At 37.0% G+C, this 23,691-nt stretch overlaps 1 protein-coding gene across 4 annotated transcripts in view; it reads right to left on the bottom strand.

The window, feature by feature from the left end:
- OSBPL1A (oxysterol binding protein like 1A) overlaps nucleotides 1-23,691 on the bottom strand; it is a 239,018-nt gene that overhangs the window by 164,923 nt on the left and 50,404 nt on the right. For 3 of the 4 annotated variants that reach the window (XM_039217817.1, XM_039217808.1, XM_039217802.1), the window contains 3 exons: nucleotides 21,797-21,908; nucleotides 16,721-16,806; nucleotides 15,193-15,337 (listed from right to left, as the gene is read on the bottom strand). In XM_039217817.1, coding sequence (XP_039073748.1) covers nucleotides 15,193-15,337; nucleotides 16,721-16,806; nucleotides 21,797-21,908 — 343 coding nt within the window. Of the gene's footprint in view, nucleotides 1-13,889; nucleotides 13,982-15,192; nucleotides 15,338-16,720; nucleotides 16,807-21,796; nucleotides 21,909-23,691 lie in introns of those variants that run through there. The other variant, XM_039217826.1, reaches the window with a different exon arrangement.

Genomic DNA, 23,691 nt, shown 5'->3' with positions numbered 1-23,691 from the left:
TAAAATGGGGACAGTGGAAAATGCAGAGAGAAGTTTACAGGTTTCAGCTTCCAGAGGTAGATTTATAGGAATGCTAATGGGTAAAACCTGGACTGATTATATATTATTACTTTAGCAGGGAAAAAAACTTTTGGTAGTGTTAACTGAGAAATTAATAACCCGTTTAGGTTTTCTAGCTAGCATATAGGAACAGGTCTTATAAAAGGTCTGCCAACTGTTATTTTTAGTTGATCTACAGGGCACTTTTGAGAAATTATTCCTTTAGGCGAAGAGGAGGAGGACAATGTGATTTCTTTCATAGAATTCTGTGCTAACACCAAAAATAAATTCTGAACTCCTGCCAACTAGCTGAAATGCCAGTACCAAGCCTTCATTTCTAGATTCAATGCCTCAAGTGTCTGGCACACAGTGAGAATCAAATAAAATGCTTTTTGAACTGAATGAAGCAGCCTCCCTACCTGGATGAGCATCATAACCAGTCATTTCAAAACTGCACAACTCTTAACCAAGCACAACAAAATAAAGTAAAAAACAGGAATGATCCAATATTTAAATGTGTACGTGATATAAAGTTGTCCCTTAACGAAAACACTACATAAAAATGTCAACATTCCCCCTTACACAGAATGTAATTTCAATAACATAGCAATAGTATTTTTACTAACAACCTAAAAAAAATTATTTTGAATGCCATCTGGGAGAATAAACAGATGTGAATGTCAAAGAAAATCCTCAAAAGAAGAAAAGAATCCTTATCAGATATTAAAACATTACAAAAACAATCATTAAAAATGAAATACTTGGGGCGTCTAGGTGGCTCAGTTGGTTAAGCATCCGACTTCCTCAGGTCATGATTTCATGGTTCGTAGGTTCGAGCCCCTCGTCAGGCTCTGTGCTGACAGCTAGCTCAGAGCCTGGAAGCTGCTTCAGATTCTGTGTCTCCCTCTCTCTCTGACCCTCCCCTGCTCACACTGTCTTTCTCACTCTCTCAGAAATAAAACATTTTAAAAAATGAAAAAAAAAAAAAAAGAGATACTAATGGGGTAGCTAGGTTGGTTAAGCATCCAACTCTTGATTTCGGCTTAGGTCATGATCTCACGGTTCATGGGTCTGAGCCTCATGCTGGGCTCTGTGAGGGCAGCTTGGAGCCTGCCTGGGATTCCCTGTCTCTCTCTCTGCTCCTCTCCTGCTTGTGCTCTCAGAAATAAACATTTAAAAAAAAAAAAAAAAAAAAAAAACTATTGGAAAAAAAGAGATACTTGCAAAAGAAGAGACAGGTGAAGCAATGAAAGAGAATAGCAAACAAATTCTTAAAATGTAGGAGAAAGGTATAAAAAAACAATGGAAAAGGAAAGACTGCTTGTTGGGGGGTGTAAAGGAAAGTGATCTGCAATCTGAGAGTTTCCCATCCTAACACACACTGAGTTTCCTATTCAAAACCCAGCAAACACACCCACAATGGGGCTGGACCTCTGGCCACTTTCCTGACCTTTCCTCTCTCCCCAACTTGCCCTGCTCTAGGCACCTCTAGGCACCAGACAGCTTTCTTCTTCTTCAAATATGCAAAGCACTCTCCCATCCCAGAACTTTTACACTAGCTTCCTTTGGTTTTCAACACTCTTATACCAGGTTGCCTCAGGGCTCACTCCTGACTCACTGCAGCTCTGTGCTCAGAGAGGTCTTCCCTTACACCCTTTCTAAAACAACAGCCCCTGGCCCCATCTATCCCCTTCATCCTATTTTTCTGCACCTCACTGCCTGACGTTATATGTGTACTTACACCTTGTCGGGCTCCTCCCACTAGGATACAAGCTCCCAAAATGTGGGGACTGTCAGGTGTTGTTCACTGTTGGATCTCCAACATCTACCATAGTTCTTCGCACAGAGTAAAGGCTTAGCATTTTTCCTTAATGAACCAATGTGACTACAGATAAACTAGCAGAAAAGAGACTCAGCTATTTGCCAAATCTCTATTTAAGTCCAGAAGTGTTCAAAGAAACCAAAGAAGAGGAGCAACAAATTTGAATAAAAATGGAAAACATCTTTAAAAAACACTGGGAAAATTTAGTCTTAAAAATATAGAGATAATCGTCCTTATTACTGGAATTTTGGGTGTAAGCTGTCTGAGCACTGCCCCTTCGACACCCCCTGGGGAAGGCCCTGGCAGCCATGTTTGTACCATAAGGCCCTGCCCCCAGAGTTCCAGGTGACTGTATCAGAGGCAGAGGTCTAATGCAGTGGGTGCCATCAAATAATCTCCCACTGAAATCTGAAACCACACTTAGGAGCTCATCTACTGAAGAGAGGTCAGGGTGCCCTCCTCCAGCATGTACGCTGGAACACTGATCTAAGAGGCAGAAATGAGACCAAGCAGTGAGAAAGATACACACACGAGGAGTGCCAGTCTTCTTGGTTCCTAACAGCTTCCTGGTTCCTGATTCCATCCCTTCTGATGCCTGCTTTTCAATGCCATGAGATACTTCTATATTCTGATATTAATAATACATGAACTTTCTTTTACTTACACTCTTGAGTTGATATTATTTTAAACTTTATTTTTTAAAATATTTTGAGAGTGAGCATGTATGAGTGGGGGAAGGACAGACAGAGGGAGAGAGAATGAATGAATCCCAAGCAGGCTCCGAACTGTCAGCACAGAGTCCAGATGTAGGGCTCAGTCACATGAAACCTGAGATCATTACCTGAGCCAAAATCAAGAGCTGGATGCTTAACCAACCGACCCACCCAGGGGCCATTATTATTTTAAACTAAAAAAAAAAAAAAAAAAAAAAAGTCTATTCTACCAGACAATAACAACAACTAAAAGGTAAATCTTTGTGGATTTTTGCCATAGGTGATTACACTTTGCTGGTGCCTTCATCTTCCTCATTTTGAACATAAGTAAACATTATTTTGCAATTAAAAGAAAAACTGCTCTACTGTTTCTGATTCTGTGTCTCCCTCTCTCTCTGACCCTCCCCTGCTCACGCTGTCTCTCTCTCTCAGAAATAAATAAAACATTAAAAAAAAAGAAAAGAAAAACTGCTCTAAAGTAGGTGCTGAAAATAAATTAGAAAGTTATATGTCAAAGAAACAGGTTGTATTTTAGTAACTTATGTTTTTAATTTTTAAAACTTTCTATAATGCAGACAATATCACTCTTCAGACTTAAAAAAATACTGTTTCAAAAGGCACCACCTTGACTTTTATGAAGAATACTTTAACACTTGCTTACTAACAATAAGATAAAAGTATATTTAAACACCAATAATGAAATTTTTGATATTTACAGGGACATTTCCTCAGTTTAGCCTGATACTTTCATGGGACTATTAATTCTAGTTGCATTGGAATGCTTTTTGAATCTAAATTTTGAAGGAAGAATTATTAGAAACCACCACATAGAAAATCTATACAAGTCTTTGGGAAATTGGTAGAGACACTAAGAATGATACTGTTAACTCAATTTTAGGTTTTAGCACTTTTTAGAATTCTTTTGCTTAATTCCCAGGTAGGAAAATAACTTTGGTTTGTAACTAGTAATCAGTAGATAAATTTAAATTATGTAATGTAGTTATTCCCATTGCTCTGTAGTTCATAGAACCTATTAGGGAAGTCCTTTCTAGATATCTGTACCTACCTTCCATTACTTTTAAAAGTTTACCCTTCAGAAAAGGCCTGGAAAGACCACAAATATATGGAGGTTAAGCAATATGCTACAGACAATGAATGGGTCAAACAGGAAGTCAGAGAAGAAATTTAAAAATACATGTAAACAAATGAAAATACAATGGTCCAAAATCTTGGGGATGAAGCAAAACTGGTCCTAAGAGGGAACTATATAGCAACACAGGCCTACCTCAAATAGCCTGACCTTACACCTAAAGTAGAAAAAGAACAAATTAAGCCTAAAGTCAGCAGAAGGAAATAATACAGATTAGAGCGGAGATAAATGATACAGAATTAAAAACAATTTTTCAATGTTTTATTTATTGAGAGACAGAGAGATAGCATGTGAGCAGGGGAGGGGCAGAGAGAGAGGGAGACAAAGAATCTAAAGCAGGTTCCAGGCTCTGAGCTGTCAGCATGGAGCCTGATGTGGAGCTTGAACCCACAACGCAAGATCATGACCTAAGCCAAAGTCAGACACTCAACTGACTGAGCCATGAAGGTGCCACTAGAAATTTAAAAAAAAAAAAAAAAAATCAATGAAACCATAGCTGGTTCTTGGAAAAAAATAAAATAGATAAACATCTACGCACACTTATCAAAAAGAGAAAGGATCCAAATAAACACAAATGAGAGAAGAGAAACACAACAACAAAGAAATATAAGCAATTATAAGAGAATATTATCAAGAACTATAGGCTAACAAATGGGACAACCTAGAAGAAATGGACAAATACCTAGAAATATATAAATTACCAAAACTGAAACAGTAAGAAACAGAAAACTTGAACAGACCGATTACCAGCAAAGAAATTCAATCAGTAATCAAAAACCTCCCAAGAAACTCAAGTCCAGGACCAGACAGCCTCACAGGCAAACTCTACCAAACACCGAAAGAGGAATTACTATCTATTCTTCTCAAACTATTCCAAAAAATAGAAAAGGAAGGAAAATTTCCAAATTCATTCTATGAGGCCAGCATTACCCTGATACCACAACCAGATAAAGACACCACTAAAAAAGAGAACTAGAAACCAATATCCCTGATGAACATAGATGCAAAAATGCTCAGTTAAATACAAGCAAAGCAAATCCAACAATACTTTCAAAAGAATCATTAATAATTTGAGCCCAGGTGTCTCAGTTGGTTAAATGTCTGACTTCAACTTAGGTCATGATCTCATGGTTTATGAGTTCAAGCCCTGTGCTGGGCTCTGTCCTGACAGCTCAGAGCCTGGAGCCTGCTTCAGATTCTGTGTCTCCCTTTCTCTTTGCCTCACCCCTGCTCGCGTTCTGTTTCTCTCTCTCTGAAAAATAAAATATTTTTTTAAAAATTTAAAAAATTCATTCACCATCATCAAGTAAGATTTACTCTCGGGATGCAAGAGTGGTTCAATTTTCGCAACTCAATCAACATGATAAATCACATAAATAAAAAATTTTAACAACCATATGAACCTCTCAACAGATGCAAAAAGACATTCACAAAGCACAACATCCATTAATGATAAAAACCTTCAACAAAGTAGGTTTAGAGGGAACATACCTCAACATAAGAAAGGCCATATATGAAAACCCACAGTTACTATCATCCCCCTAAGGTCAGGAACAAAACAAGGATACCAGTCTCATCACTTTCATTCACACAGTCCTCAAAGTCCCAGTTACAGTATTTAGACAACAAAAGGAAAAAGAGGCTTCGAAATCAGGAAGGAAGATGTAAAACTCACTATTTCCAGATGACATGATACTATATATAGAAGACCATAAAGACTCTACCAAAAAACTGTCAGAACTGATACACAAATTCAGTAAAGTCTCAGGATACAAAATAAATGTACAGAAATTTGATACATTTCTATATACCAATAATGAATCAGCAGAAAGAGAAATAAAGGAATCAATCACATTTACAATTTTACCAAAAGCAATAAGACACCTAGGAATAAACCTAACTAAAGAGGTGAAAGACCTATACTCTGAAAACTATAAAACACTGATAAAAGAAACTGAAGATGAAATATGGATAGACATTTCACGCTCATGGATTGGAAGAATATTGTTAAAATGTCTATATTACCCAAAGCACTTTATATATTTAACATAATCCCTACCAAAATATCAACAGCATTTTTCACAGAGCTAGACCAAAAAATCCTAAAATCTGATAGAACCACAAAAAACCTCAGATGACCAGAGCAACCTTGAAAAAGTTGGAAGCATCACAATTCTGGACTTCTAGTTACAAAGCTATAGTAATCAAAACTGTATAGTACTGGCACAAAAAGCACAGATCAAGAGAACAGAAAACCCAGAAATTGACCCACAATTATATGGTTAATTAATCTTTGACAAAGGAGGAAAGGGTATACAATGGGAAGAAGGTCTCTTCAACAAATGGCTTTGGGAAAACTGGAGAGCAACATGCAAAATAATGAAACTAGACCACTTTCATACACCATACACAAAAATAAACTCAAAATGGATTAAAGACCTAAAGACCTGAAACCATAAAAATTCTAGAAGAAAACACAGGCAGTAACTTATTTGACACTGGCCATACCAATTTCTTTCTAGATAGGTCTCCTGAGACAAGGGAAACAAAAGCAAAAATAAGCTATTAGGACTTCATCAAAATAAGAGGCTTCTGCACAGCAAAGAAAATAATAATAAAAAAAACTAAAAGGCAAGGGCATTCAGGTAGGTCAGTTGGTTAACCATCCAACTCTTGATTTTGGCTCAGGTCATGATACCACGGTTTGTGAGTCTGAGCCTCAAAATGGGCTCTGTGCTGGTAGCATGGGGCCTGCTTGGGATTCTTTCTCACTCACTCTCTCTCTGCCCTTCTCCTGCTTACATTCTCTCTCTCTTTCAAAATAAATAAACATTAAAGAAAAAAAACCTAAAAGGCAACCTATAAGAATGGGAAAAGATCTGCAAATTACATACCTGATAATGGGGTTAGTATCCAAAATATATAAACAGCCAAAGAACAAATAATCCACTTAAAACATGGTCAGAAGACATGAACAGACGTATCTCCAAACGAGACATCCAGATGGCCAACAGACACATGAAAAGATGCTCAATATCACTCATCATCAGGGAAATGAAAATCAAAACTAATGTGAGATATCACCTTACACCTGTCAGAATGGCTAACATCAACAACACAAGAAACAGCAGGCATTGGCGAGGATGTGGAGAAAGAGGGAACCCTCTTTCACTCCATGGGGATGCAAACTGGGATAGACACTCTGGAAAAAATAGTATGGAGGTTGTTTAAGAAGTTAAAAACAGAACTACCCTATGATCTAGCAATTGCACTAGTAGTAGGTATTTACTCAAAGAATAATAATAATATAATACTAATTCAAAAGGATACATGCACCCAAATGTTTGTAGCAGCATTATCTACAACAGCCAAATTATGGAAACAGCCCAAAATATCCCTCAATTGATGAATGGATTAAGCAGACATGGTATGTGTGTGTATACACATACACATATACACACAATGGAATATTACTCAGCCATGAAAAGAATGAAATCTTGCCATTTGCAACAACATAGATGGAGCTAGAGAGTGTTATGCTAAGCAAAATAAATCAGAAACGCAAATACCATAAGATTTCACTCATAATGTGGAATTTAAGGAACAAAACAAACATGCAAAGGGGAAAGAAGAGAGAAAGGCAAACCAAAAAACAAACTATTAACTCTTTTTTTTTTAAATTTATTTTTAATGTTTTATTTATTTCTAGGAGAGAGAGAGAGAGAGACAGCGTGAACAGGGGAGGGTCAGAGAGAGAGGGAGTCACAGACTGAAACAGGTCCAGGCTCTGAGCTGGCAGTCAGCACAAAGCCCGACGCGGGGCTCGAACCCACGAACCGTGAGATCATGACCTAAGCTAAAGTCGGACGCTTAACCGACTAAGCCACCCAGGCGCCCCCAAACTATTAACTCTTAACAAAGAATAAACTGATGGTTAGCAGAGGGAGGATAGGTGAGGGGATCAGGATTAAGGAGAGCACTTGTGATGAGCACCGGGTGTTAAGTATTGAATCACTAAGTTGTATACCCAAAACTAATATTACACTGTATGTTAACTAGAATTTAAATAAAAGTTAACGAAAATTAGCCTTCAATGTTAAATCATTCTGTTAATGACTATTAACTTTAAAAGGGAATTAGAATTCTTTTTTCCAGATTTATTATTTTGGTTTTCATGATTCTTAAATGGATATTATCATTCTCATGCAGATCTTTCTACTTTCATTATATAGAAATGTATTCATAAAGCATGTTAAATACGGTATTAATGTTAAAATAAGGGTCTACTGTATCTATCATTCTGCAACTTCCTTTGTTTAACACTGCTTCCCTTTATCCACTTTATACACGTAGCTCCTATTTTATCTATATTAGTATTGCTGCAAGTATTAAGTCAAACCAGTTTAAGTACTTAGGGCTTCTCTCCACTTTTTCACTATTTTAAGGAGAATGGGATAAACATCACAGTACATATCCCTGTATTTATGTGAATATTTTTTTCCTGTGAATGCATTTTAACTTAGGTTTATACCTCTATGTGAAACCTTGAGTCAGGTACTTTTCTGCCATTCACAGATCTTTGAAGTGTCTGAACCTTTTTAACCTTGAGTTATCTCCCCACTGAGTTATAAATATTCTGTGTATACTCCAGATACAAGTCCACTGTTACATATTGTTTTCCCAATATTTCCTCCCATACAATAGCTTGCATTTTCATTTTTCTAACAATGTCTTTTGAGGAACAAAATTTTATAATTTTGACTATGTCCAACTTACCAGTATTCTGTACTCATACTTGTTACATATCCAAGAAATCTTTGCAAAACCCAAGGTAACTCCAAACCAATAAAATCTAGAAGAAAGTAAATCTTAACTCATATTCTTTTCTGTGATTTTGGATATTGTTATCCAACTCTTAATACCACGTCGAAAAAGTTATACTTTCCCCACTCAGCCTGCTGAGTTTTTGACAATTTGGTCAAAAATCAATTCTCTGTATTTGTAGGCTGCTGTCTGGACTCCCTACTGTTCCACAGATGGATCGATCGATCGATCGATCTAATCTTTACACCACACTGTCCTGAAATTAGGTTATATGATGGTCCATTTTATGTGTCAACTTAAACAGGCTAAAAAATACCCAGATAGCTGGTAAAATGTTTGTGAGTATGCCTTGTGAGGGGGTTTCTGGATGAGATTAGCTTCCGAACCAGGGGACTAGTAAAGAAGATCTGCCCTCACCAATGCAGGTTGGGCATCATCCAACCTATGGAGGGCCTAAATAGAACAAAAAGGCAAAGAAAAGATGATTTGTCATTTCTTGAGCTGAGACTCCTCTTTCTGTCTCTGACACTGGAGGTCCTAATTCTCTGGCTTTGGACTCGAGGACTTGCACCAGTGGCCTCCCTGGTCTCAGGCTTCAGAGTCAATCACACCACCAGCTTTCTTGGTTCTCCGGTCTGCAGACAGCATATTGTGGTAGATCTCAGCCGCCATGATCACCTTTAAGTTTATATATAACTAACTGGTTCTTTTTCTCTTGGAAAATCCTGACAATAAAGAAACATAGGACCTCTAATTCTTTTTTCTCCTTTCAGTTGTTTTGGGTACAATTTTCAAATAAAATTTATAGTCAATTTGTCAATTTCTACGAAAAAGCATGCTGAGTTTTGGACTGGTATTGCACTAAACTGCTAGATCCATTTGGTGAAGACAGACATCTTACCAAGACTTTTTTTTAAGTTTTTATTTAAATTCCGGTTAGTTAACATACAATGTTTTATTCATTTCATGTGTACATTACAGCAATTTAACACTTCCATACAACACCCAGTGCTCATCACAAGCTCCCTTGCCTGAGGTGACATCTTTATAAAAATGTTGTCAAGGCCAATGTCAAGGCAAGTTTTGCCTATGTATTCTAGGAATTTTATGGTTTTGGATCTCACACTTAGGTCTTTAATCCATTTTATTTTTGTGTATGGTATTAGAACATGGTCCAGTTTAATTCTTTTCCATGTCCAGTTTTCCCAACACCATTTATTGAAAAGACTGCCTTTTTCCCATTTTGTGCTTACTCTGTCATAGATTAATCATGTAGTGTGGGTGTATATCTGGGCTCTCTATTCTGTTCCTCTGATTTAGGTGTCTGTTTTTGTGCAAGTACCATGCTGCTTTGATTACGACAGTTTTGTATTGTATCTTGAAATCTGGAACTGTGTTACCTCCAGAGTTTTTCTTCTTTCTTCAGATTGCTTTGCTTTTTAGGATTTTTTTGCAGTTTCAAAGGATTATTCTAGTTCTGTGGAAAAGGTTGGTATTTTAATAGGGATTACATTAAATCTGTAGACTGCTTTGGGTAATATATATCTTTAAATATCCCAAGCCCTGATCCAGGAGCACAAAATATCCTTCCATTTGTGTCATCTTCAACTTTTTTTTTTTTTTAAACAGTGCTTTAGTTTTTTAAGTACAGGTCTTTAACCTCCTTGGTTAATTTTATTCCTAGACTATGTATTTATTTTGGTGCAATTGTAAAGGAGATTGTTTTCTTAATTTCTCTACTTCATTATCATAGAAATGTAATAGATTTATGTATATTAATTTGGTATCCTGCACTTTACTGAATCACTTGTCAGTTTAGGTAGTTTTCTGGTGGAGTGTTTAGGGTTTACATATATATAGTATCAGGTCATCTGCAAATACTGTAAGCTTTACTTCTTCCTTACCAATCTGGTGGCTAGAACTTCTAGAACTATGTTGAATAAAAGTGGAGAGAATGGACATCCTTGTTTTGTTCTTGACCTTAGAAGAAAAGTGCTCAGTTTTTCACCATTAAGATGTTAGCTATGCATTTCTCATATAAGGTGTTTATTATGTGGAGGTATATTCCCTTGAGATTTCTTAGATTTTTTTTTTTATGTCGATGATCATATTACCTACAAATAAAGAGTTCTATTTTTTCTTTTTCAGTCTGAATGCTTTTTCTTCTTTTTTTCCTCTTTATTGTACTAAGACTTCCAATATAGTGTTATTAGAAACAGAGGGAAAGGTAAATCTTGTCCCTATAACTGTATTATGGCCAAAACCCAGAAACTTCTCTTGATGTTTTAAAGTTTATCTTGCACTTTTAGGTTTAAACTAGCTGGAATGTAGTATCCAATATGCAATGGGTGTCTAAAATTACCTTTGCCTACGTGGACAGCTAATCGCCCCAGCATTATTTACTCAGTTCTTTCCTCATCCACTTATCATGCCACCTCTGTCATCTGTCAAGTTCCTGTACATACATGTTTTAACTTCCAAACTGTCTGGTCTGTTCACCTTCATCTACCCTGAACCAATACCTCACTCAGTGATCCTATCTATATCATTATTTTAAATAATTTTATATCCTGACAGTTCCCAAGTTTATCTTCCCCTAGACCTCTCTCCTAAACACAAACTTCTATATCCAACTGTCTCACTTGGATTGTAGAATAACATTTCAAATTTTATATACCTTAAAAACCAAACTCCTAACTCTCAGCCATTGCTAGCCTACCCTTCCTTGTAGTCTTACCCTTCTTAGTAACTGGAAATTCCATTTTTTCAGGTCCTCAACTCAAACACTATAGAGCCACCCTCAATTCCGGTCTCTCTCTCTCTCATACCTCATGTATCTAAGCCATCGGAAAATCCTGATGCTTTCAAATTATGTTTAAAAATCTAACCATTTACAACCATTTTACTGTCACTATCCTGATCTTAAGCCAATTTCCTCTCACCAGATTATTCCAAGAGCCTAACTGCTTCCCTCCTAGGATCTATTCTCATAACAAAAAGTGATCACTTTTTAGAACTTATGTCTGACCATATCATTGCTGCATTCTAAACCCTCCTATATCTTCCCATCTCACACAGAGTAAGAGCCACAATTCTTACAATATCCCACAAGGCCTTTCATCATCCAGGTCCCACTGCCTCTGTAACTTCCTCCTCCTCTCACTCTACTCTGGACATACTGGTGTTCTTGCTTTTCATGACACACACACACATATACACTCTCTGCCTCCTCTGCTTGGGACTATCCTCACTGCCCAGATACTGACACTGCTTGTTCCTTCACTTCAAGTAGTAATTACCTAACACATGTTTTCCTGCCACCTTCCACAAAGCAGCAGTGCTCTATACACCCAACAAACTCTCACTCCCCTTCTTTGCCTTCCCCCCACTCCTAGCACTGATCTCAGCAGATAAAATACTTGGTTTTTATTGGCCCTGTCCTATTAGAATGTAAGCTCCATGAAAGCAGGGATTTTTTTCCTTCACTCCTCTAGATCCCTAGTCCTTGGAATAGTAGCTAGCACATAAACACTTCGTTGAATAAATGTTTTACTTCCCATGGGTTCATTATTAGTTTTTTTTTTTATCCAGCAGGACAACTTCCCTTGCTTCTCCTCCATTTTAAAATTCACTCCCCTGGACTTTTTCATATAAATGAGAGTTAGCTAGTCAAGACCTATGAAAACCCTGTGAAGGTTCTGGTTAGGATTGCTCTGAATTAACCTGAAGAGAACTGTTAGCTTCTTGATGCTGAGTTCCCTTCTCACAAAACATGGCAGGTGTCTCCATATTTTGGTCTTCTATGCCCTTCAGTTGTGTTTGTAATTGCTGCCATAAAAAAAGCAAGCATCCTTTATCAAATATGTTCCCTTTATTGCTGTTACCAAAGCACTGCTTTTTTGAAAAAATTACATTTTCTAACTGTCACAACTAGATCTTCAAGCTCCTTTTCTATTGCCTTCATCCTCTTTAACTTTACAAACAAGCTTAAATCTCTCTCTGCCTAAAACATCTTCCTCTTGGCCATGGAACCATTCCTTCTGTTCTTAAATACTGCAAAGAAGTAGATAAGCAGTGCTGCCTTAGCTTCCTCATTTCCTACTCCATCCCTAATCATCAATCTAGCTGTTGCTCAACTCCCAGTGGAAACTGCTCTTTCAGAAAGGAGCCCTGGGCACTTAGCCACGGAATTCCACAGCCTTGTCTGCGTTTATCGTCTTCAGTCTAAGTTGCACATGACCATGAATACACCCCACCCCTTTATTCCACATCTTATGTCTTCCATTGGCTTCCATGGAACGCGTATTTCCATCACATCTCCTGAGTGCCTCCCCTTCTCTATCCCCAGGTTTCTCTTCTCTTATTCCAGGAAGAACCTATATCTATCCTAGAGATACAGGGAAAGCCTCTCCGGGGAAAACAATTCGACATAAATCTTAAAATGAAACTAGCATTTACCACAAGGGCAAGTAGGAAAAGAGCACTCCCAGCAGAGAGAGGGGCATACGCAGGTTGGGGACAGCGTGGTTAACCAGAGACTCACCAGTTTGATAGGTCTAGAGCTTTTATATGCAATATAAGAGACACTAATCACATGTGGCTATCCAGTACCTGAAATGTGGCTAGCTCAAACTGAGATGTTAAGTGTAAAATATGCACCAGATTTCAGAGACTTAGTATCAAAAAGGGAATGTAACATCTTGGTATTTTCACAGATTACATGTTGACATATTTTGAATAAATTGCTTTAAATAAAATAATTATTAAAATTAATTTCATCAGTTTCTTTTTTCTTAAATGTGGCCAGTAGAAAACTTGAAATTACATATGTGCTCTTTTATCCATCTATAGGATAGTGCCAGTCTAGCATAAGCGTCAAAAGAAAGGAAGAAAGAAAATTCTATCATTGATTTTCTTTTTCCCTTCTACTCCCACTGATGTCAATGAAAATTCAGGCCCTAATTAAAGCACCTCACCTTTCCACTACTCACCTATCTATCATGAACCCTTGAACTTCCAAATTAAGGGGTTAAATAGTCTGGCATATTAAGGTTTTCCACTATGCAAACCTCATCTGCATTTATAGGATTACCTGGTACTGCTCTCCTTCATGTGTGTGGATATGCCAAACTGAAGACGTCACTAAACTTACTTGAATTTTCTTACCTTAATGCCTTTGCTCATAACCTTCTCTCTGCTTAGAATGCACTTTCCAAAACTTAATGATATTCTGTTATATTTAAGAAGAAAAACCATGAGTGGGGCCTTTTGTTAGAGATACAAGTATTTAGAGAAGAGTTAAAAAAAAATCCTAGTAGGACGTCACAGTCCATATTAAAACCTGTTCCTTCATGAAACCATCTCTGATTACTCAAACCTTTAACCAACATTCAACACGTCGAAGGTGTCATGTGCTACACATTACTGTAGGTCCTAGGTAAACCAAACAGGAGAATATTAGCCTTGCCTTTAGGAACTCAGGCTCATGGGATACACCTACATAAGTTAACAACTACCAGGGAGTATGATTTAGGCAATGACGTAGGTAAGCGAGCACAGGGTCCTGGTGGACCACTAACAAGTCCTAATCCAGGCTGGTGGTAGGTAGAGGGAAGCATCCTAAATAGTGACAATGGCCCTAATGCGATGTTCCCCCTTTGAATACCTGAGACACCTTTTATAGCTTCTCTCATGGTTATCTGATCCCACCTCTGATACTGTCATACGTGTAGAGTTGACACTCATTACCCATACATTTGATATTTGCAGATTTGCCTATTGCTAAAATTTATTTGTAACCTCAAAATCAATGAATATGACAACTTCTCAGTCATTCACAGGCACATCAAACGTGGTGAAAACTTTGAGTCTTCTCAGGTACATGTTCCCAGCTGAGGGAGAACAAGGTGACGTTCTGCCTTGTTGTTTCAACTCTCATAGGTAAACGTCCCCCTTCTAGTCTATCGGATGCCATGTTTTCACTTTTTTTTGCTTTTTGTTAGTGACTTCACTACTGAAACTGGCCACCAAACATAGTATTGAATTGTTATGTAGTGTTCCTAAGTGCAAGAGTGTTGTGATGTGCGTTAATGGAGAGTATATGTGTAGTAGACAAGCTCTATTCAAGCATGAGTGACAGTGCTGTTGGCAGTAAGCTGTTAATAGATTAACAATATACATTAAAAGGTAAGTACCTTTTAATAGAAATAGAAATACACCCAGAAACAAGGGTATGTATTAATCAGGATAAAAATATTGTGACCAGAACCTTTTAGGAACCCAACTCTGTATTTCTCCTTGGAGCAGTGACTTAGTATTCGTTAATTCACCACTCACATCAACTCTGTAGAACCTAACTATCTTAAATAACAAGAATCAACTGTACTCTCTTTCCCTCAAGGGGGTAACTCTCTCTTAATCACAACTTTCTCCTATGGAATAGGTATTATTATACAGTGAACTCTTAACTAAGAAGGCAATTAATAAGTTTTTTTCTTTTGTGTGAATGCCTTGACTTCAAAATTAAGTAGAGGCCATATAGTTCAATAATGGCTGGATCCTAACACAAAGCAATTTTATATTGGAATTAACTTATTTTTTATAGTTTCAAAATGACCAACAATGGCTTTTCCCAACATGCTTACCATTTTTGTTCTTCAGATTTGGGTCTGCTCCGCTTTTTAGAAGCTTTAAGGCACACTGCTTATGAGCCCGGTAAGCCACGCAATGCAAAGGTGTATTTCCTAACTGATCCGAACAATTAACATCAGGAGGATTGGGCCTGTTGAGCTAACAAATGAAAAAATGCAACGCAGAATTATAGATCAAAGATGGATTTTCTCCCTCAAAACACATGACGGTGTAACTGATGCTCAGGTGGACCCTCCAATTATAGAACCAGATGAACATAGAGCTCTAGGCTGCTAGACAGTCAGTGGTTTCTTGCTCACTAAAACCAGCAAATCTACATCACTCCCTATGCTCGTCCTCAAGGTGCCATGAATCTTGGGTCTCATATTCCCCTAACAACAGACACCACATAAAACACCAGTGCCATCCCACCCACTCCTGGACATGAAGATTTCACTAAGATTGCTTCACTCCTATTTTGTCATTCATAGTTGTGACAGCAAATATATACACCCATCTACCATAGGCATTAAGAGTTAAAACCATAACAATTAAATGTGTTAATGTTAAAGTTCTACTGAATTTGTTGTTCCCAAGTGATTATTTTAAAAACTTCTTTATGTAGTCTCCATTTCACAAAGGTTAAAAAAAAGTTTTAGGTGGGGCACCTAGGCGGCTCAGTTGGTTAAGCCTGCAGCCTAGCTCACATCATGATCTCACGGTTCGTGGGTTCGAGCCCCGCGTCAGGCTCTGTGCTGACAGCCAGCTCAGAGCCTGGAGCCTGCTTCAGATTCTGTATCTCCCCCTCTCTCTGACCCTCCCCTGCTCATGCTGTCTCTCTCTCAGAAATAAAAAACATTAAAAATTTTTTAAAAAATGTTTTAGGCACTTTACTTGGAAACCGAAAAGGTCTTTTCAAATGAAAAGGCTGAAATAACTTTGAAACAAATGGCAATGCTTCATTCTTCAATTTAGAACAAATTTAGTTTCATGTTTAAGGAGACTATGTGGGAAACAGAAACTGGAAAGTAGGTCTCCAAAAGGAAAAAAAAAATGGGTAAAGCTTTCAGTCTATTCTAACACAATATGAATATTCTCTATTATTGCTTATTTGTATGTTACTTTCTAAAAGTGTAGCATACCTTTCAGAAATGATTGCTTATCAAAATTAGAGAAATGTGTTCCTTTATAGGGTCTTACATATTATATTTCAATTTGAATTGGCTTAATCTGAAAAAAAAAAAAAAAAAAAACCACCTATCCTTACATATTTGCCTTGAAAAATCAGATTCTCAATTCACCAGATTTTCACAGTAGGGAGTGGGGATATAAATCAGAAATTCAGAGAAAAACAACCCTTAAAATGTATCCTGCTTAAACTATTATATGCCAAGTATTTTTGGATATTTAAGGACTTTTGTACTACTATTATAATCTCGAGTATTTCAGTTCCGCAATTTGACTACATTATGAAGTGCTGACGTGAAGTTACAACTTTCCTGAAGGGGAAAGAACTAAGACATGTTGTTGTTGCTGTTTTACCAGAGCTAGGAGTTCTGCTGTTCTGCCTTCTCTCGCTGCTGCTAACAGTTCTTCTTCAAGCTTTCTTTGTTGAGTCCTTTCTACAGCTGCAAAAGGAAAGCACATGTTACTCTACTCCTAGTCAGAATCCTATTAGCAACATCATTAAAAGAATGTATGAATAAAGTGATCCTGGGGGGGAAGTGACAATATTTTGAATTACAATTCAAATGTAGTTAAAGAGTTTTATTGTTATTCTCACTGCCTTACATTTCAGTTAATAGAGTTTAACTCCTTTTGGGTTCAGATGAAAATGTGTTTTCAATTCAGAAGTTTTTAAGTGTCTTACTGTAACACCCATCACAGATAATTAAGAATTACTTTTGGATGCTGAAATACTATTACCTATGCTCCTTGGAAAGATACACTGGAGAGTAGAATTCATACCTTCTAGAACCTTAGAATCTGTTAAAAGTGACAATAAGAAATGGCACTGGTAGGAAGATGCACAGAACATGTAGGTAGATTTATAGATACATATATACTTCCACTTAATATAAAACGTATTTTAATAAATTCTATAGCACTGACTATATGCCAAGTGCTATTCAGAGCACTTTAAAAATAACTTCCAGTTATCAAATAACTCACAGAGATGAAAAAATAGAGAATAGAGCCAATACTGTAGTAACACTGTATGCTGACAGATGATAACTACACGTATGGTGAACACTGCAGAACATATAAAATTGAATCATTACGTTGTACACCTGAAACTAATAAAACACTGTAGGTCAAGTATACTTCATTAAATTTGAAAAAATATATTAGCTCATTAAATCCTCAGAACTATGCTATGAAGTAGGTGTTACTATTATTCTGACTGTACAGATGAAGAGACTGAGACACTAATAAGTTAAGCAATTAAACTAAGGTCACAGAGCAAGGAAATGGAGGAGCTGGGATCTGAACTTGTGCCTGCAGGTTCCGGAGATGATGGTCTTATCACTATTCTATCTTACTTCTTAAATCACACTTGCAGGGAAAGAGAACAACAGGCACTTTGATGAAAGAAACCAGAATATGCAGAATATATTCTATGCAGAATACGCGGCTGAAGTCAGGGCGGGGACTAAAAAGCAGGTTGGGGAACCAAGTGACTGGGGAAACACTACAAATGCGATCTTGAATACAGCTATAGCTGGAAGACTAGTCTAGGTTTAAGAAATGACTGACATTCCTAACATACCATCATCTTCTATTCTCACATTTTTATTTCCACACCCAGACTCCCTCCCCACCTTAAAGGAAGGTGCCCAAGCCTCTGCATATGCTCTCAATGGCTTATTTTTTTGCTGGATTCACACTCCTCAATGTTTCCTCTTATTGGTCCTGGGGCTACTGGACCCCACACTCTGAGAACAGTCACATTCCTATCCTTCTCGTAGATACTTCTACTCGTGCATGTATGACTCAGAGCTGTAAGTTATCCCCAGCAATCAGGTACCGTTCTTCCTCTTTGTGTATCCTAGCCATTTATGGCAGTGTCTACGCAATGCATATATGGCCAATAAATATTTAATAATAATCAAATAAAGTTTAATCACATTGGTTCTAGACTTTAGGGAAAACAAGTAAGGAGTACCCTAATGTTTCTTTCTAGATTGCGTAGGTACATAAATGAAGGAAAATGGGGTTTTGGAGATGCAAACATTGCATAGGTTTCTGTCCTGTGTTCATTAAGGACACTGAAAGATTACTGATCCAGCCAATGAAAAGAAAAATTTCCATTTGGGGAGAGGAGGCTTCTAGAGTGCTGGTAACATTCTGTTCCTATACCTCAATAAATGTCTTTAAAGGAAATATTCCGTTCAAAAAATCATTTGTCCTATAAAATACAATTTTATTTTTTAAATATGTTCATTTATTTTTAAGAGAGCGAGCAAGCAAGCGAGAGCGCACACACGCACACAAGCAAGGAGGGCCAGGGACAGGAAAAGAGAAAATCCCAAGCTGGCTCTCCACTCTCTGCACAGAGCTCAACCTCACTAACAATGAGATCATGACCTGAGCAGAAACCAAGAGTCGGATGCTTAACTGAGTCACCAAGGAACCCCTAAATTTTAATTTTAATATGTCAATAAAATAATCATCTTTCTCTTGAATCTGCATCCCGAGTTAATAGGGAGTGCAGAGATCATGAAGTTCAACTCCCTCCTAACAACACTCTTATGTACATGCAGAGGGTAGGGTAGGTTAAATAGCAATACTCTTGAAATGGAGGTAAGAACCTGGCAAATGTCCTTCAGTGACAACAGAAAATCACCATTTTGCAATCTTCATAGTAATAAGTGATTCAAGACAAGAATCATTAATGCTGAAATCACTGGTTAAAAGATTAATGGTAAACGGGAAATTTACATTTTTCTCCCCACAGATTAGTACTTACAAAGGGAGGCAGTGTCTCTATCATGGACCACTGGGTTATCAGAGATAACATTACCAGTAATAGAACAAAATGGCAATGCTCCCTCCTAATGTGTGAGGCACTGGTAAAGGATACAACCTCACCATTCTTGCCTAAAAGGCATATCCTGAATCTAATTATATTAAAAGATTGAAAAAAATGTTAACTGAGCCATTGTACAAATAATTCTACAATTGCCCTCTTCTTCAAAAAGGTCAAGATCATGAAAAACAAACGCTAAGAAATTATTCCAGATAAAGGAGACTAAAGCAATGTGGCAACACAAGGAGAGATTATGGATTGGATTCTGAATTGGGGGAAAAATTCTACCAAGGACATTATTTGGACAATTGACGAAATCTGAATATAAACGATATTATTATATTAATGAAAAATTTTCTGAAGTTGATCATTATAGTGGAATTATGTAAGAAGATATCCTTGTTCGTAAGGGATACATACTGAAATATTTACAGCTAAAATATCACTGTCTATAAGTTTCTCCCAACTAGTTCTGCAAAAAAAATTAAAGAACATTAAATAATACATAAAAGGATACAATGGTTGTGGTGAAATGTTAACGACTTCTGACTCTAAGTGAAGGATATACAAGTGTTCATTGTACTATAACTGAAATTTCCTGTAGGTTAGAAAGCTCTCAAAACAAAATGGAAGACAAAGGGCATATAGAAGAAGAGGGTATTCCTTTCTAGTGCCTGACAAGTAGTGGTCTAACCTCTCCCAGGTAACTCCAATCATGTGAACTTATGACACCTTAAAAGCCATTATTCCAATACACAGGACCCTAAGATGAACTCCTAGCACTCCATCAACTGGGCCAACAACTGGTTCTGTTCTGCCACAAATAAGATTATAATGTAACACTTCTTTAGATCCTTGAGTAAGATTTTGTTGTGACTACTGAGATCTGTGCTTCTGCAGTCAAAGCCCTCCTGTCTCTAGTGCATTACCCTGTGATGTGGTTTCTGTTCTACCGATAGTCTCGGCGGGGGGTGGGGGGGTGGGGGGGGCTACTAGATGCACTCCTTCAACTCAGAGAGCCATTTAAGGCTCTATCCACAAATTATACCTGGCTCAGGCGATCTCATCAGAGCAGGGCCAATTAACTTTCTACTTCCGTTTCCCAGGCTACCACCTTATTAGCTGACAAATCATGTCAACTGAGCCCTTGTCCTTAGAGCATCTGAGTTTTGAAGGAGGCAGTAGAACGTGTCTTTATGATTGGCCCCACTAAATGTCAACTTGTCAGGCTAATATAACATCCCATTCTGTCAGGAGAACCTCAGTTTCGGGTTCTCATCCTGTTACAATTAAAATGACAGGACAAGGTCACCTGGAGGGCTCAGTCAGTACAGCATGTGACTGTTGATCTCACGGTCATGAGTTTGAGCCCCACACTGGGTGTAGAGATTACTTTAAAAATAAATAAATAAAAGGACAGGATATGGTCAAGGACAGGATACCTCAGCCTCCCGGTTAGATCACAATATATTAAAAGGCAGGGATCACATCTAATATGTGCAATCTCCCCAAAAAATCACAAAAGACAGATCTTTAGAGAAGATGTTTAGCTGATATGCTTGTTCATTTTAAATGAAAGGGTTTTATTTTTAAGGCAAGAGTTAGGACAGTGACCTAAGGATGTCTGACAAAACTTAAACAGATTTGTAAAACTTGCCATAATGTTGTATGATCAAATCTTCAACAAAATTCAAAGTAGAAAAAAATTAGAGACATGAGAAGGAATACGGTTAATAGGCTGACATTATTTTCTGACTAGAAAACGAGAGAAAATTTTAGTTTTCAAGGACAACTGGAAAGTAGAAAAAAAGATACTGGTTTTTTACATAGCTAAATATACTAAAATTAAGAAATACCCATTAAATACAGAATTATCTTACCTTTCTCTGAACTGCAAAGCAAAGAAACACAGGATATGTGCTTTCTATTACAGAGTAGAAATTAAGAAATCTTCTCTTCCGTAGCATAGAAATACTACCAAAAAATGATAGTCAAGCCCTGGCCATTCAGAGGATAATCTTAACACATGAGACTTCCCAATGTAAGAATCAAAATATGTTTGTTTTATTCTATCTTGGAGAACTTGCTCTGAGTTATTGCAGACTCCTATCTTCTTTAACATAATTTAAGATCTGGAGTTCCTAACGATGCTGCTGATCCATCAGGAAATTACTGTCAGCCACCATGCTACAATGCAGTCCTCAGGACCGGGGAGCGGCCAGCATGAACCGGCTCCCACCCGCTGCACCTCTCATAGCCCCGCCCTCCTCCACTCCGTATTCCTTCTTACGAGGCTTCTGCAGCCTACCAGCCACACTCCTCATGTCTCTCATTTTCTACTTTCCATGTTGTTCAAGATCTGATCATACAACATTATGGCAAGTTTTACAAACCTGTTTAGGTTTTAAAGCTGTGAGGAAAACTCAAATAACTGTGTGTCTAACCAGAGACTCCAAGATTACATTCTTTTTAGAGCATAAGCCCAGTGTAGTCAATTCTGGCATCCCAGAAGCTATTTCTACTTTATATTCTGGATCTTGGCTATCATTAAAATAAGAGCTGTTTATGTTAAGATCCATAATATTTACCTTCAAGCATGTTCCTGATTTCTTTGTCATAAGTGACATCTTTTGCCGTCTGTCCACTCCCATTAACAACAGTAGTATCTGCATTATATTCTAAAAGAAGCATTACCAACTCCTAAAAAAGCAGAAAAATTGTTTTTAGCTATTAAACTCAGACATTATAACTCTTTTCCAAGTTACTAATTACTGCCGAGTCTCTATAATAGAAACAAATACCACAGGAATCTGTGTATTACATCAGTTCTATCCACAATAAGTGAATACTGAGTAACTACAGTAAGTTGAATAGAGCCAACTCTTGAATGACACAGGTTTGAACAGTGCAGGTCCACTTATATGCAGATTTTAAAACTAAATACAGCACATTATTGTAAACATATTTTCTCTTCCTTACAATTTTCTTAGTAATATTTTCTCTAGCTTACATTTTTCTAAGAATAGAGTATATAATACACATAACATACAAAATATGTGTTGATTACCATTTATGTTATAGGGCTTCCAGTCAGCAGTGGGCTATTAGTAGTTAAGTTTTGGGGGAGCCAAAGGTACAATAAATTTTCAGTTGTGCAGGGCTCAGTGCCCCAACCTGTGCTGTTCAAGGGTCAACTGTACTACAATTTAGCTAACTGTAATAACTGATGGTTACCCAAACAATTGCATATCCACAATTAACACAACTTCTATACCTGATTTTTAAGTAAATTACCTGATTGTTTTACCAAATTGATTCATGTGGTTAGACCAAATGTGTAAGTTAGCAAAGCCACTCTTGAAATTGCAGCAGATAAAATATTCATTTAATGTTATTCCTACAATACCCGTTGAAAAAAAATTCTCCAACAGACCTAGATTTTTAAAAAAATTTATGTGTATAAGACACAGACCCTTATCTTCTCAAGTGATACAGACTGATAGGATACACCACCAAAGGAATGGTTTGTAATGAGCAAACAGTCTTCTAAAATAAATACTCAACAAGGAAGAATAAACTATATCATTCATATTCACTGTAAGCAGTTAACTGCTTTGAGAAATTTCAGATTGATAACATATAGAAGTCCAGCATCACTGGTTCAGTTCAGTTATACAACTCAACAGGACAGCAGAAATGAAGAAGAATGCAGATTTGCAGAATACTAGAGATTTGATGTTCAACGTTACTGGACTGGATATTACCCAGAGGTACTAGTGGATGTGGTAACACCAGGGCAGGATGAAATACAAGGCTATTCTAACTGCCAGGTTGACCGTGCACAGAAACATATGAAGTCATATCTTGTGTCATTACATATTATGTTTTCCCATGAGTTACACTTTTCCTTTGGACCAAAAAATTTCCTATGTTCTTTCCAAAAAAATTTTCTACTAAGAAATGCTTAAATACAATCTAAAGAACACAGTAAGTAGAAACAAAATACTCATTGTCCTAGTCTCTCTATGACCACTATAAACACTCTAGTGTATTTCTTTCTAATCTTTTTTCCTATGCATAAGTCTGAGATTTTTTTAAAAACAACTTTTATATGAAAGTTGCTTACATTATAACTCCTTTCACCTAATACATCATGTATTTTCCAGGATATTACATACTATCTATATAATCTATATAAAAGACTTTTCACAGCTGAATATTATTCTAGAAAATATATTACATTTAAAATAGAAAAATGGTTAATATTTTAATAAAGTGAATTATAATAAAATCTTAGAATTTCCTATCATCTGAAAGGCAGCATTTTCCAGTAAAGAAAGTAAAACAACCCACAGAATGATAGGAAATATTTACAGATCATGTATTAATTAGATAAGGGACTTATATCCAGAATAAAGAAGTTTTACAACTCAAGAAAAGATAAATGACACACTTTACAAATGAGCAAAGATAAAATAATTAG

Source organism: Hyaena hyaena, unplaced genomic scaffold (genome assembly GCF_003009895.1).
Source record: "Hyaena hyaena isolate Hyena2069 unplaced genomic scaffold, ASM300989v1 scaffold_14, whole genome shotgun sequence".
NCBI classification, from domain to species: Eukaryota; Metazoa; Chordata; class Mammalia; order Carnivora; family Hyaenidae; genus Hyaena; species Hyaena hyaena.
Note: the sequence above shows the minus strand (reverse complement) of the source record. Positions and strands in the feature narration are given on the sequence as shown.